At 56.9% G+C, this 12,484-nt stretch overlaps 1 protein-coding gene across 1 annotated transcript in view; it reads left to right on the top strand.

Annotated features, from left to right (window-relative positions):
* The window catches only part of GHRHR (growth hormone releasing hormone receptor), a 25,777-nt gene extending 15,933 nt beyond the window's left edge, over nt 1–9,844 (top strand). The window contains exons 4-15 of the mRNA XM_005862994.2: nt 74–176; nt 295–402; nt 1,069–1,166; nt 2,229–2,326; nt 3,046–3,178; nt 4,482–4,635; nt 4,859–4,919; nt 5,485–5,554; nt 6,215–6,306; nt 6,847–6,976; nt 7,525–7,566; nt 9,490–9,844. Of these exons, the coding sequence (XP_005863056.1) occupies nt 74–176; nt 295–402; nt 1,069–1,166; nt 2,229–2,326; nt 3,046–3,178; nt 4,482–4,635; nt 4,859–4,919; nt 5,485–5,554; nt 6,215–6,306; nt 6,847–6,976; nt 7,525–7,566; nt 9,490–9,615 (1,215 nt within the window). The 3' untranslated portion in view covers nt 9,616–9,844. The remainder of the gene's footprint in view (nt 1–73; nt 177–294; nt 403–1,068; nt 1,167–2,228; nt 2,327–3,045; nt 3,179–4,481; nt 4,636–4,858; nt 4,920–5,484; nt 5,555–6,214; nt 6,307–6,846; nt 6,977–7,524; nt 7,567–9,489) is intronic.
* The last annotated feature ends 2,640 nt before the right edge of the window (nt 9,845–12,484 follow it).

Genomic DNA, 12,484 nt, shown 5'->3' with positions numbered 1-12,484 from the left:
CCCTTCCCTCCCCTTCCCTTCCCTTCCCTTCCCTTCCCTTCCAGAAGGGCACCCTGTTAACTCCTTCCTGCAGGTGTTGGGCCACGTGCACCCCGAGTGCGACCTTGTTGCCCAGCTGAGAGAGGATGAGAGTGCGTGTCTACAGGCAGCAGAGGGGGAGTTCAACGCCACCCGGGGTACGGGGCTGGAGAGGGGATGGCTTCTTCGATTCCTCCATTGCCCCCAGCCTCAACCTCAGGGTGTTGGACGGGGCTGTCCCCTGGGCTGATCCATGCTGCCCCCACCCCTCTCTAGGCTGCCCCGTGACCTGGGACGGGCTGCTGTGCTGGCCCACGGCAGGCTCTGGCGAGTGGGTGACCCTCCCCTGCCCAGCCTTCTTCTCTCTCTTCAGCTCAGAGCCAGGTGAGGGGCTGGGGGTGAGAGTGGATGGGGTGTTTTCCTCTGGTGGTGCCAGAGGAATGTGCAGACACCCCCTGGCATGAGGGCTGGCAGACCTACATTTCAACAGCTTCCTCTTCTTGAGTGTGACCTTGGGCAAGTCAGGCCGCCTCCTGACCCTCAGCTTCCTGGCCCGTGACCTCGCAGGGGTGAGGGTTGTGAGCAGAGCACCGGAGGTGCTAGACCCATCGCCTGGCACCACACGATCATTCCTTGGATATTAGTGGGGGAAGGGGGGCTGGCTATGGGGTGCAGTGGGCAGAGCCTGCCTGTGGGCCAAGTTGCCACCAGCTGCCTAATGGGGTGGGGCCCCCACTGCTCTGCCTCCACTCCCTGGCCTGGGCATCTGGGGTGGCCGGTCCCGCCTCCTCCCCTGCCCTTAGAGCCCTGGGGGCATAACTCAGGACTCAGCCTCCCAAGGGAATGACTCCCCATCTGACCCATGGTGACTCCTGGTGACTCCGAGGCCAGAGAGGAAGGTCCCAGGATGTGCCCAGGAAGGACCTCTCGCTGCCTCCTTGAGGGGCTGTGTGTGCAGCCTCCAGGGGCATTTGGTGGCCATGGCTCCCCATCCCTCCCGGGAGAAGTTGTGACCAGGCCTCTGCTTCCCCACCTCCGCCTGCCCCCCAGGCGCCGTGCAGCGGGACTGCACCATCACCGGCTGGTCCGAGCCCTTCCCGCCGTACCCTGTGGCCTGCCCTGTGCCCCTCGAGCTGCCCACAGAGGAGGTAAGAAGCCTCTAGCAGGAAAGGTCGCCATGGAGGCCTGTGTGGGTGCCGGGCCGCATGCCTGGAGGGGCCGCCTTTCCATTGCAGCCAGCGGGTTGGAGTAGCAATTACAGCAGATGCCCAGAAGGTGGCAGTGTCTGCAAGAAGGGTCGTTTGCTGATCTGCTCCAGGGTGGCAGGTGGGCCAGGTTGCTAGGAGGGTGGAGGCACAGAGGGCAGGCAGCAGATTGCTGGCCACCATCTCCTTGGCCACCCTCCCTGTGCCCAGGCTCCAGGGCAGGGAGTCTTGGGTGGTCCCAGTCATGGTCCTGGGACAGCTCCTGCCCCATCTAGTCCTCAGCTGGAGGCAGCGTGCTTGGCTGTGGTGTGGGCAAGGGGGAAACCAGCCCAGAAGGGGCCACAGTGACCCTACGGTAGCTGGCACTGCCACACCGCCGAATGGAGCAAGGCGTTTTTGAGGTGCTTCCATGCCCGTCACCCCGTATGCCTGCCCTCAGCCGTGCGGGGGAAAGCATGAGTCTGACCATTTCTCAGGTGAAAAGACTGAGTCAGAGGGGCCGTGATCGCCTGCCTCCCCAAGGGGCTGAGCCCTCACTCCATCCTCTGCCTGCACCCCTGTCTCTGTCTCCGGGGTCCAAGCTGGCGGTGGACCAAACACACGATGGGAGAATGAGCTTCTCCCTATGGCTGTCTCTGCCTGGCCCCTTTACTTGAGGACATTGTGTTCCCAAGCCGAAAAGCAAGCTGGATGTCAATACACAAGCCCAGTTCCCTCCTGGGCCTCCTCGTTCCCCAGAGATGTGGAATTTCTGCTGCTGCCTGTCCCAGCCTGGGAGCAGCAGCGAGCGAGCATCCCCGTCCCGCCCCTCTGTCACCAGCAGAGGGTCAAGCAGAGGTCACAAACACTTCAGTCCACAGGGAGCTTGCCGAGGCCCCATGGACACCCCTGGCCCCAGACGGCGTTTCAGGGTAGAGCTGAGAGCTGCACCTGCTAGAGTCTAGCAGCTAGACTGTCCCTCCCCCAAAGGCACAGTTTCTGAGACTCTATCTCTGCTCTCCCCAGGAATCGTACTTCTCCACGGTGAAGGTCATCTACACCCTGGGCCACAGCGTCTCCACCGTGGCCCTCCTGGTGGCCATCGCCATCCTGGTTGCTCTCAGGTTCGCCCTCTGCGTCACCTGCTCAGAAACCTTTGCTGCTTCCTTGTTGTCCACTGAGCCTGGTTCTGTGCCTGGTCATTCAACAGGTTCCCGCATCTGGGCCACGTGGATGCCTACCTTTCCCTTCTTTTCCCCACGCGTAGACCCCTCCCAGCATCCCCTCCCAGCTCTACAGCTTTGCTCATGTGAAGCAGATTCTGTTTGCTTGTGACGCCTGCCTCCTTTCTCCTCAGTGTGTTTACAGTAAAGCCCAGCTCCCACCCTCTTCTAGGAATCTTCCTTGCCTCCTCCTTGCAGCCCTTCTTGATTGTTTCAAACCTTTGACCATTGATCTTTTCAAGTTCCCCCCACATCAGACTTTAGGGTCTGAGCCCCATGACCTGGCCTGTGCTGATCTCGGTCCTTGGGGATGAGCCTCATCTCCATAGTTACCCAGGGGCTCCCCTGGGCAGGGTCCTGCCACTTGCGCCTCTATCCCCAGACTACGAGCTCCCTGAAGGCAGGGGCTGGAGTTGCCTGTCCCCTCGCCTTCCCTGAGCCCAGGGCAGGGTTAGTCAGCTGTCCAGCAAGGCTAAAACTCAAGGTCAGCCCAACTCAATGGAATGCAAGCCAACCAAGTCCACTCAGCTTCTCCCTCCCCTCCGCCTCCCTGCTCAGCCTCCTCCCGCCTGCTGCCCTCTCCCATTCGCCATCTGTTCCTCACCCTCCGGCCCCCGCAGGAGGCTCCACTGCCCCCGGAACTACATCCACACCCAGCTGTTCGCCACCTTTATCCTCAAGGCGGGAGCTGTGTTCCTGAAGGACACCGCCCTCTTCCACGGCGAGGACACAGACCACTGCAGCGTGTCCACTGTAACCGCCACGGTCGGGGCGCGGGGCCGGTGGGGGGTTAGAAACTCACTGCTCCTGCTGGAGCCTGCCCAGCCCTGTGGCCAACCTGGGCTCGGCCTTGCCGACTACAGACCAGGAACCGCCCGCCCCCACCTTCCCATCCTAAAGCCCTTTCCTGGACCAGGGTGCCCGTCCATGCTATTTCCCATAGTCCACTCTCCACTCCATATCCCACCCTGGACCATGTCACTCCGCCAGCCTTTTCATTTCACCCTGCCCCTGGCACTTGTCCGTCCGTCCATGGCGAGGGACTGGGCTGAGTGGGTGCCTCCCTCCGAGGGCACAGAATGGACCAGGTTATGGGGGCGCCAGCTGGAGGGAGCTGAGAGCTGGGGGAGAGCGAGGGAGGACTCCAGGGAGGCGATGGCTTGGAGCTGGGTGGGCAGCAGTGGCAGGGGGAGGGGAGGGGGGACGTGTTACCTGGGAGGACCAGGGTGAGCAACCGCACATACAAGAGAACCTGCGCATGTCCAAGCAGCAGGGAAGTCATCACGGGGGAGGGGAGGTGGGAGAATGCGGGGGACAGGAAATGAAGGCAGTTGGGCAGAGTGTGCAGGCCCAGCCCTTAGAAGGTACCGGAAGACTGTGCTGGAAGTGAACGGATAAGCGAATGAGCAAACCAGCGATGACCTGAATCAATGAATGAAAGACATGATAATAATAGTGTGGACTGAGCACTTATGTGCTAGGTATTACACTAAATGCTTTGCATATATTGTCACCTCTTCTTTCCTGCATATATTTCCATTTCAGTTCATTTATAGATGACAATTGGCAATGTCATTGGCTGCTTAGTGGTGGGACTGGGGCCAAGCCTGGGCCACCTGAGCTCAGAGGTGGCGTGCCGCACCCCTGGCAGCTGAGGGGGTCCTGCAGGGACGGAGCTGGGATGGAGGTGTGGGCGCATGCGCACATGTTTGCAGGACGGAGCCGTGCACAAATGCATGGTGTTCCCTGCCCACAGCCCCAGGGTCTGAGTGGGGCTCAGGAGAGATGGGGTGAAAGTGAAGTAGTAGCAATCATATCTAGTTTCCACCCAGGCCCATGAGGCCACGAGAGAGGTGCTGGAAGTTTTCCTTTTACAGACGAAAAGCTAAAAGCTAAGGTGTGGGGAGGTGACCAGCTAGTAGAGGGTCATTTTGAGCCCAGGTGGTCGGGTCCCACATCTGTACCCCTCACTGCATCCCCTCTGGGGCAGCCAAGTGGAGGGCCCGGGTGGGGTAGGGAGACTTGGGCGGGCTCCCATGGGCGTCCCGGCCCGCAGGTGCTGTGCAAGGCCTCTGTGGCCAGCTCCCACTTTGCCACCATGACCAACTTCAGCTGGCTGTCGGCAGAAGCTGTGTACCTGACCTGCCTCCTGGTCTCCCCGTCGCCCAGCACCAGGAGGGCCTTCTGGTGGCTGGTTCTCGCTGGCTGGGGTGAGTCCCCGGGGCTGGCATGGGCACCCTGGGTGAGGCGGAGGGTGGGGATTCCCAGCAATCACTCAGTAGCCCTAGAGTGATTGTTGGGAAAGGGACCCGGGGCTCTGCCCTGGTCCCACCTTCACTGCACCCTGTGTGGTGGGCAGGGGTGGTGGGAGGTGGGGGCAGGTCTCTGAGCCGAGATGTGGACGCTCCCTCCTGTCCCCTCTGTGCCCCACAGGGCTTCCCCTGCTCTTCACTGGCACGTGGGTGGGTTGCAAGCTGGCCTTCGAGGATACTGCGTGAGTCTGGGTGACCTCCTCGTCACCCCCGTGCCAAGTCCCCGGGGGGCGTGGGCTGGACTATCAGGAACATGGCTGTTCCCAGGCCTGGGAGAGGAGGCGGGCCCAGTCCTGCCTTCAGGGTCTCCCAGGCTTGAGAGTGTGGTAGATGCGGAAGCCTCCATGGGTAGCACAGGAGGGACAGGGGCCTGAGTGGGAGGGGCCTCAGATTCTTAGGATTTGGGGGTTCAGGGAGAGCTGAGGGTAGGGGTGGGTGTACGTGGGGGCCTCCTGGAACAGAGGAAGTGTTGGCAGCAGCAAGAAATCAGCAAACAGACTGATTTTCCAGGAGTTTATCCTTCTAGGTGGAGACAATGGGTGAGCCCAGCATGGATTGGGGCGCCCCTCTGAAAGGGGCCCAACTCTCTGAGAGACAAGATAGTCTGTGGGGGGGAGGGGGGCCTGGGAGGCTCCAGAGGCAGAATTAGAAGCCAGGAGGCCAGCAGGTAGAGGGTGGGGAGGAGGGAGGTGCATGGGTTACCATGGCAAAGGCACCAGCCTGAGCCCTGGCCTGTCCTCTCCATAGGTGCTGGGACCTGAACGACAGCTCCCCCTACTGGTGGATCATCAAAGGGCCCATCGTCCTCTCTGTTGGGGTCAGTTCCTGGGGCCAGTGTCCTCTTGCTTTAGTCAGCCAACCCCCCTGGGTCCACCGAGGGGCCCTACATAGTAGGAAACAGGACTCCAGCTGTGAGGCCCTCTCTGGACCTCAATCCTATTGGGCAAACCTGGGGGTGGTCTCGGTCAGCACTCAGGCCCCTTCTGGCTCAGACTCTGGACGAACCTGGTGCCTGGTTGCAGCTCACCTGCTACTGCAGTGAGAGGCTGGGCGGGCAGGCAGGGGACCACTGTGGCTGAAACCCACCATCTCCCACGAGGAAACGGGGCAGCCAGGACTGGTTGGCATGGCCTTCGCGAATGTGCCCATTTCCCCAACTTAGCAACCGTGCCAAATGAAGGCCAGTGCTTTGTGCCGGGGAGCCCCTGGGAGGTGCTGAATGCAGGATGACAAGGCCTGACCTCCCACCCTTGGCCCAGGATGGAAGGGGGGACCCTGAGCCCCCGCCCTCAGAAGTGGGCACGTGGGACCGCCCAGTCTCCAGGCTACATGTTCTAGAGCAATGATCTGTGCACCCACCCACCTGCACAGCCTGTGTCTCTAGTTTGGGGTTTCTGGTTCCCAAAGAGACTCCACTCCAGGTCACCAGGCCCACCCCTGACCTTTGCCTTCCACCTTCCTGCACCTCTGTTTCCAGGTGAACTTTGGGCTTTTTCTCAATATTATTCGCATCCTGCTGAGGAAACTAGAGCCAGCTCAGGGCAGCCTCCACGCCCCGTCTCAGTACTGGTACCGTGCACGCACGTATTGGGGGATCCCGGGACATACCTGGGGCATGAGTCAGGGTGGTTCTGTTTTACTCACGATGAGGCAGTCACGATCCTGGCCTGGGCTCCTCCCCATGTTCCCTGAGACAGACTAGCTCTGTTCCTGCCTCCCAGGAGATTGTAGGATGGGAAGGATAGAGGTTCCAAATAGGCTGATGAGTGCTGGGATCAATGTCTCTGAGAGCTTACAGAAGGAGATCCTTTCTAAAGGGGGGTGGGGGCGGTGGTGGTCAGGGAAGACTTCCTGTAGGAAGTGGTCTTTGAGCTGGACTTTGAAAGATGCATGGACTTTGCCTGGAATAAATGGAGATGAGCATTTGGCATAGGGAATAGGAGGATCCAGGGGCCCAAAACAAGGAGGTCCAGGCTGCATGCGGGGAGGACGGAGTTCCCCAGGGTGTAGAGTTGATATGCGGAGCTGGTGGGAAGAGAGAGTAGGCAGGGGGCAGGTGAGAGTTTGAAGTTCTAGCCTTGGGAGCCTGAGGCTTGTCCTCTCCTGCAGGCGTCTCTCTAAGTCAACCCTTCTCCTCATCCCGCTGTTCGGAATTCACTACATCATCTTCAACTTCCTACCTGACAGCGCTGGCCTGGGCATCCGCCTCCCACTGGAGCTGGGACTGGGCTCCTTTCAGGTGAGGCCCACAGGCACTCTCCCTCCTTGGTGGGAGGAAGATGCTGCTGCCAGGGCTGCTGGGCTGGCCATTCTTCCTTCCAGTCACTCCTCTATTTATTCAACTATCTGTCTGCCCACTTTTCTACCCGTCCATCTCCCCATTCATTCGACTACCCCTGTACCTATCTACCCACCCATATACCCTCCATTCATCCATCCATCCATCCATCCATCCATCCATCCATCCATCCATCGGTTCATCCAATCTATTCAACACTTGCTCAGCACCATCATATGCCAGGCTCTGTGCTCAGTACTGGGGGAAGCACAGATAAAGACAGTCCGAGAAATTAGACCTACAGTACAGACTCAGCAGGTTTGCTATAATGATTACACGAGGCAATCGCCTGGCACATAGTAAGTGATGCAGCTACCTTCCCTTTTCCTCAAAGACCAGGCTCACGCCACTGCCTGGGAGGAGGAGGGCGGGGAGGGAGTAGAAAGACCACAAACAACGTGAGGCCAGGCCACGGTATTCTGACGGGTCCTTTCTCTTGGGCCCCACAGGGCTTCATTGTGGCCGTCCTGTATTGCTTCCTCAACCAAGAGGTATGTGACTCTCCAGGCTGTTCTTACTCATCGATCCTTCCCTCCCACCATCCTAAGACCCCTGTCTCCTGATCAGACCCTGCCCATCCCAGCTCAAGCCAAACCTTGACTCCTGTCCTGAGCTGGATCCAGCTGAATCTGAATGCTTCCTGTTAACATCTTTTACCCAGCCCTCTTCTCGGCTGGGCCGTTTACTCTCCATTCAGCAGGGGGTGGGGGAGGCCTTTAAGGATCAGAAAAGGGATCCAGGGGTGGGCTCTGTGTTCCTAAAAATTGAATAAAAGGGAGAGTGGGAGAGGGAATAAGCCAGATCCAGAGGAAAGAAAGAGAAAGGAGACAGAGGAACCAAGAAAGTCAGAGGTGGACATACAGGGATGTAGGAAAAAAGAATTGGCTGCAGAAACAGGGAGGACGATGGAGGGACACGGAGAGAGAGGGGACCTGGAAGAGAGTCACACACAAAGAACAGCCCAGGCAGAGGTGGACATGCTCAGCACAGACGGAATACATGGTGGCGATGCACATGCAGAAACGCGGAGAGATGGCAAAGAGGAGCCAATGAAAACATCTCACGCAGAAGGTGCCGGGCATAGTTTCCTTAGGACAGACTGGCTTTGTGGGGAGAGCTGGGAGGACTGAACTCAGCGCCCCAGATGGCCAGGCCTGGCGCTGTGGGCACAGGCAGAGCCGGGGGCTCCCTCTAGTGGCCATGGGTTTGTTGTGGGCTCTGCGTTCTGCTGGAGACCTGGGTGCATGTGCCTGACACCCCCCTTCACGCCCCCCCAACACACACCATCCTCACACCACCCTCCCCCTCGCCCCCACTGTGGGGCACTGCCCTCCCCTCACCTGCCACGCCTGTGTCTGACTGGCTCCCTCTCCTCCGATCCTCTTTGCTCACACTCCAGACTGGCTGATGGGCCCTGGGGTTGCAGGAAGAGGAACGGCTCTGGCTGAGGCTGGTGGGGCCTGGGAAAGGGGATCCCACAGAGATCTGTAAAGGACTTTCCCAGGACGCAGTGTTGAGGACCAGATAGTTACCTACTGCTGGCGATGGGGAGCTTACTACCTTTGAATAGCCCTTTCTGTTGCTGGACAGCTCACCTTCATGTTGAACAGAAATCTGTCCCCCTTTTGCCCTCACCACAGCCTCAGCTCACTCGGCCCCGACAGCCCTGTGGAGAAGCGAGGGTACAGACATTGCCCCCTGCACCTCCCTGGCCACTTTGCTTTCAGTTACTGTCAGTCTCTGCACTGCAGGTGCTCAGGAGGCATATGGAGTCCCCTCTCCCTTGAGGCCATGTTCTCTGGACAGCTTTCCCAGCGGCCACAGCTCAGCTCAGTGGGCAATGGCAGGGCTGAACCCCAGAGCGGGGGATGGTCTAAGCCAGTGGTCGGCAAACTGCGGCTCGTGAGCCACATGCGGCTCTTTGGCCCCTTGAGTGTGGCTCTTCCTAAGCCTTAGGAGTACCCTAATTAAGTTATTAACAATGTACCTACCTATATAGTTTAATTTTAAAAAATTTGGCTTTCAGAAGAAATTTCAATCATTGTACTGTTGATATTTGGCTCTGTTGACTAATGAGTTTGCCGACCACTGGTCTAAGCTATTCAGGGAGGGCAGAGCAGTCATCTGGCCAGAAACTCAAGAAAGCACCCATCCATGTCTTTATCTGGGCCCAGACAAAGGCAGTGCTAAAAGGTAGAGAAAGGAGCTAAAGGGAAGGGCCAGAAATATATCCAGGAAGGAGGAAGTAGTTCCCTTCAGGGCAGTACTTAGCAGTGGCTGTGCCAACCATGGCTTCTCCTGCTGGGAGCCTGTCTGTTTCTCCTGCATGGTCTCTCCCACACTTGCAGTCCCCCTGGGGATGAGTAAAGGCATGGCGGTGGGACCTTTCTCACATTTCCCCCTTGTCCCCGGAGGTGCGGACTGAGCTCTCACGGAGATGGCGCGGCCACAACCCTGAGCTCCTGCCGGCCCGGAGGACCCATGCCAAGTGGACAGTGCCCTTCCGCTCAGGGACTAAGGTGGTGACATCTGTGTGCTAGGCTGGCCACACCACGTGCCGGGAGTCCACACCTGAACTTGGGCAGCTGCAGCGGGTCCACCACGTTCCGAAGGAGTGGGACCTCCTGGGAACCCCAAGTTCACAGCCCCACCCCAGCCGCAGCCCAGCCCTGGGCAGGGTGGCCCCTTTTACCTGTCCTGTCCCTGACTCTTTCCCCTAGTCCTGCTGGAAACCAAGATCATCAGTAGTTAATATAAATGTGAGGAGTCTGGCAGAAGGCTAGCTGGTACTCCTTTTGATATTCACAGGGTGAATATTTACATTTTATTACTTGCTGCTGACTCAGTGGCCTAAAGCAAACTCCCCCAAAACCTGACAGTCTTACTGTTTACCAAACATTACCATTGATATGTCTGTTTGCATTCCCAAAAGGCAATTGTGTATTCTAGTAAATAAAAGCAGCTGGGAACGGAGACTCGGGAGAACTTGACTGCTATGGTCGAGTTTTCTTCTGGTTCCCCCCCACCCCCCACCCCCGTATCAAAATTAATATTTCGTCTTGTGTGTCATTTATGCATCAGCTCTTCCTCCAAGCCTTTGAACCCCAAAAGCCACGCTGGCTGTGGACTTTCACAGGGTCCCTGTGTGTCTAATTCTGACTTCCCTGGCTCCTTTGTCTCTGTTCTTCTCATGGGCCTCCTCCTAGCGTCTGAGCTGTAGCTCAAGGCCAGAGGAGCCAATAAACGTGTGATGAATAGATACCATGTGCGTGAATGCCCGAGCCTCACGGGTGACGGATCTACAGCCTTTGCTTGGATCTCTGGCGCGCAGCGCCTGCATCATGGCTCAGTCCACGTGACACACCATCGTGGACTTGTCTGCAGGGATCGCCTTGTTTCATTCACTTTAACGTGGACTCTCCTTGCTTTCCCCATCCGCTTCCATTCCCCTCCTCCCGCAAGCAAACATTCCCACATGTTTATGTGATATTTGTGTTTCTGTGTGTTCTTGCAAAATGTGGAGTGTGTTGTGTGTCTGTCCTTTTAGCTTACATGCCCGCTGCCGGGTGTGTGCCTGACATCTGGCTTCAACGCCTTTCCTCTCCACACTGGGTTTTAAGAGATCCCCCGGGTGCCCTGTGCTCATCTGGTCCCTTGTTTTGGCAGCTGCCTGGTGCCACCTAGAGTCTCCCCCTCCCTCTAGGTGAACACTCGCTGCCCTGGGAGTGGAAGTGCCCCCGGTCATCAGTTAGGTCTCTTCTGAGTGTGACAGCAGTGACAGATGGCGCTGCAGGATGCCCGCAAAGTCTGTGCTCCCACCAGCAGCTCCGGAGCACTTGGCGGTACTCAGCTTTTTAAGGTTTGCAAGTCGAATGGGTGTAAAGTGACATCTCCGTTGTTTTAATTTGCATTTCTCTGACGCCTAGTGAGTGAGCATCTCTCCTTGCGCCTGTTAGCCTTTTGGGGTTGTTGTTCTGGAAATGGCTTCGGTTCCTTGGCGCATTTTCCTTGAGGGTGAAGCTTCCTCAAGTCTAGGCCGCCTTCTTGTGCCCCAGCCTGATGTCATGCATCCCATTGTCACGGTCCTTCCCTCCCTCACCCCATTCCTTGGCAGGAGGGAGGAAAGTGAGACCTGGGCGCTGTCCTTGGGGACCTGTCAGCTGATGGCGGTGGAGGGAGATTTCAGGACAGAGACCAGGCAGGAACGGGCACTGCGGGTCAGAACGAAATCTCTCCCTTTCTTGGTCACCCAGAGCAGATCGGCCCTCAAACTCGGCCCCTTCCCCGGCCGCCAGGGAGTCTTCCCTCCACCCTCCTCTGCCAGACACCTTCCTCTCTAGTCACGGGGCTTCCAGTGAAAAGAGATGAGGCCATAGAAACCCAGGGTCACCCCAAGGCCAAGGTGCAATCCCAGTCTAAAGCCCTACCATGCATTCCTTCCTGCAGTCTCAGTTCATGGAAGTAATTCATACTCAGTGCAGGGTGTTTGGGAGCTAGGAAAGGGATTAAAAAAGAAAATAAAAATCAGCCAAAACCTCATTACCAAAAGACAGTCACCATCGATATTTTTGTATGTTTTCTGAAAAAATTTTCTATACATCTTTGAAACATCTTGAGATCGTAGTATATTTATAAACTTGTATCTTGTTTTTTATGCTTAAAATTAACACACAATTTTTAAATCTTCATCTGAGGGTATTTTTTTCCATTGATTTTTTTAGGGTGAGTGGAGGGGAGAGAGGGGGGGGTGAGAGAGCTTTTGAGAGAGAAAGAAAGAGAGAGAGAGAGAGAGAGAGAGAGAGAGAGAGAGAGAGAGAGAAAGAGAGGGAGAGAGAGGAGAAACGTTGTTGATGTGAGAGAGACACATTGATCGGTTGCTTCCTGTACAGGACCCCACCAGGGCCAGGGATTGAGCCTGCAATGAAGATACATGCCCTTGACCAGGAATCGAACCCTTGACCCTTCAATCCTTGGGCCGACACTCTAATCACTGAGCCAAACTGGCCAAGGCAACATACACCATTTAAAAATGGCCAATGAGTCCAGACAGTGTAGCTTAGTGGTTGAGCATCGACCTGTGAACCAGGAGGTCCCGGTTGGACTCCTGGTCAGGGCACATGTCCATATTGTGGGCTCAGTCCCCAGTGGGGGGAATGCGGGAGGCAGCCAATCAATGAATCTCTCTCATCATTGATGTTTCTATCTCTCTCTCCCTCTCCTTTCCTCTCTGAAATCAATAAAAATATATATTTTAAAAAAATGGCCAATGAGCCCATGAAAAGATGCTCAATATCTTTAGTCACTGGGAAAATGTAGAAGAAAACCACAATGACATACCATTTCACACCCACTAGGATGGCTAAAATGAAAAAAAAAAGGCAAAACAAGTGTTCATGAGGGTGTGGAGAA

Source organism: Myotis brandtii, unplaced genomic scaffold, assembly GCF_000412655.1.
Source record: "Myotis brandtii unplaced genomic scaffold, ASM41265v1 scaffold17, whole genome shotgun sequence".
In the NCBI taxonomy this organism is placed as follows: domain Eukaryota; kingdom Metazoa; phylum Chordata; class Mammalia; order Chiroptera; family Vespertilionidae; genus Myotis; species Myotis brandtii.
This window is presented reverse-complemented; position numbering and strand designations above follow the sequence as displayed.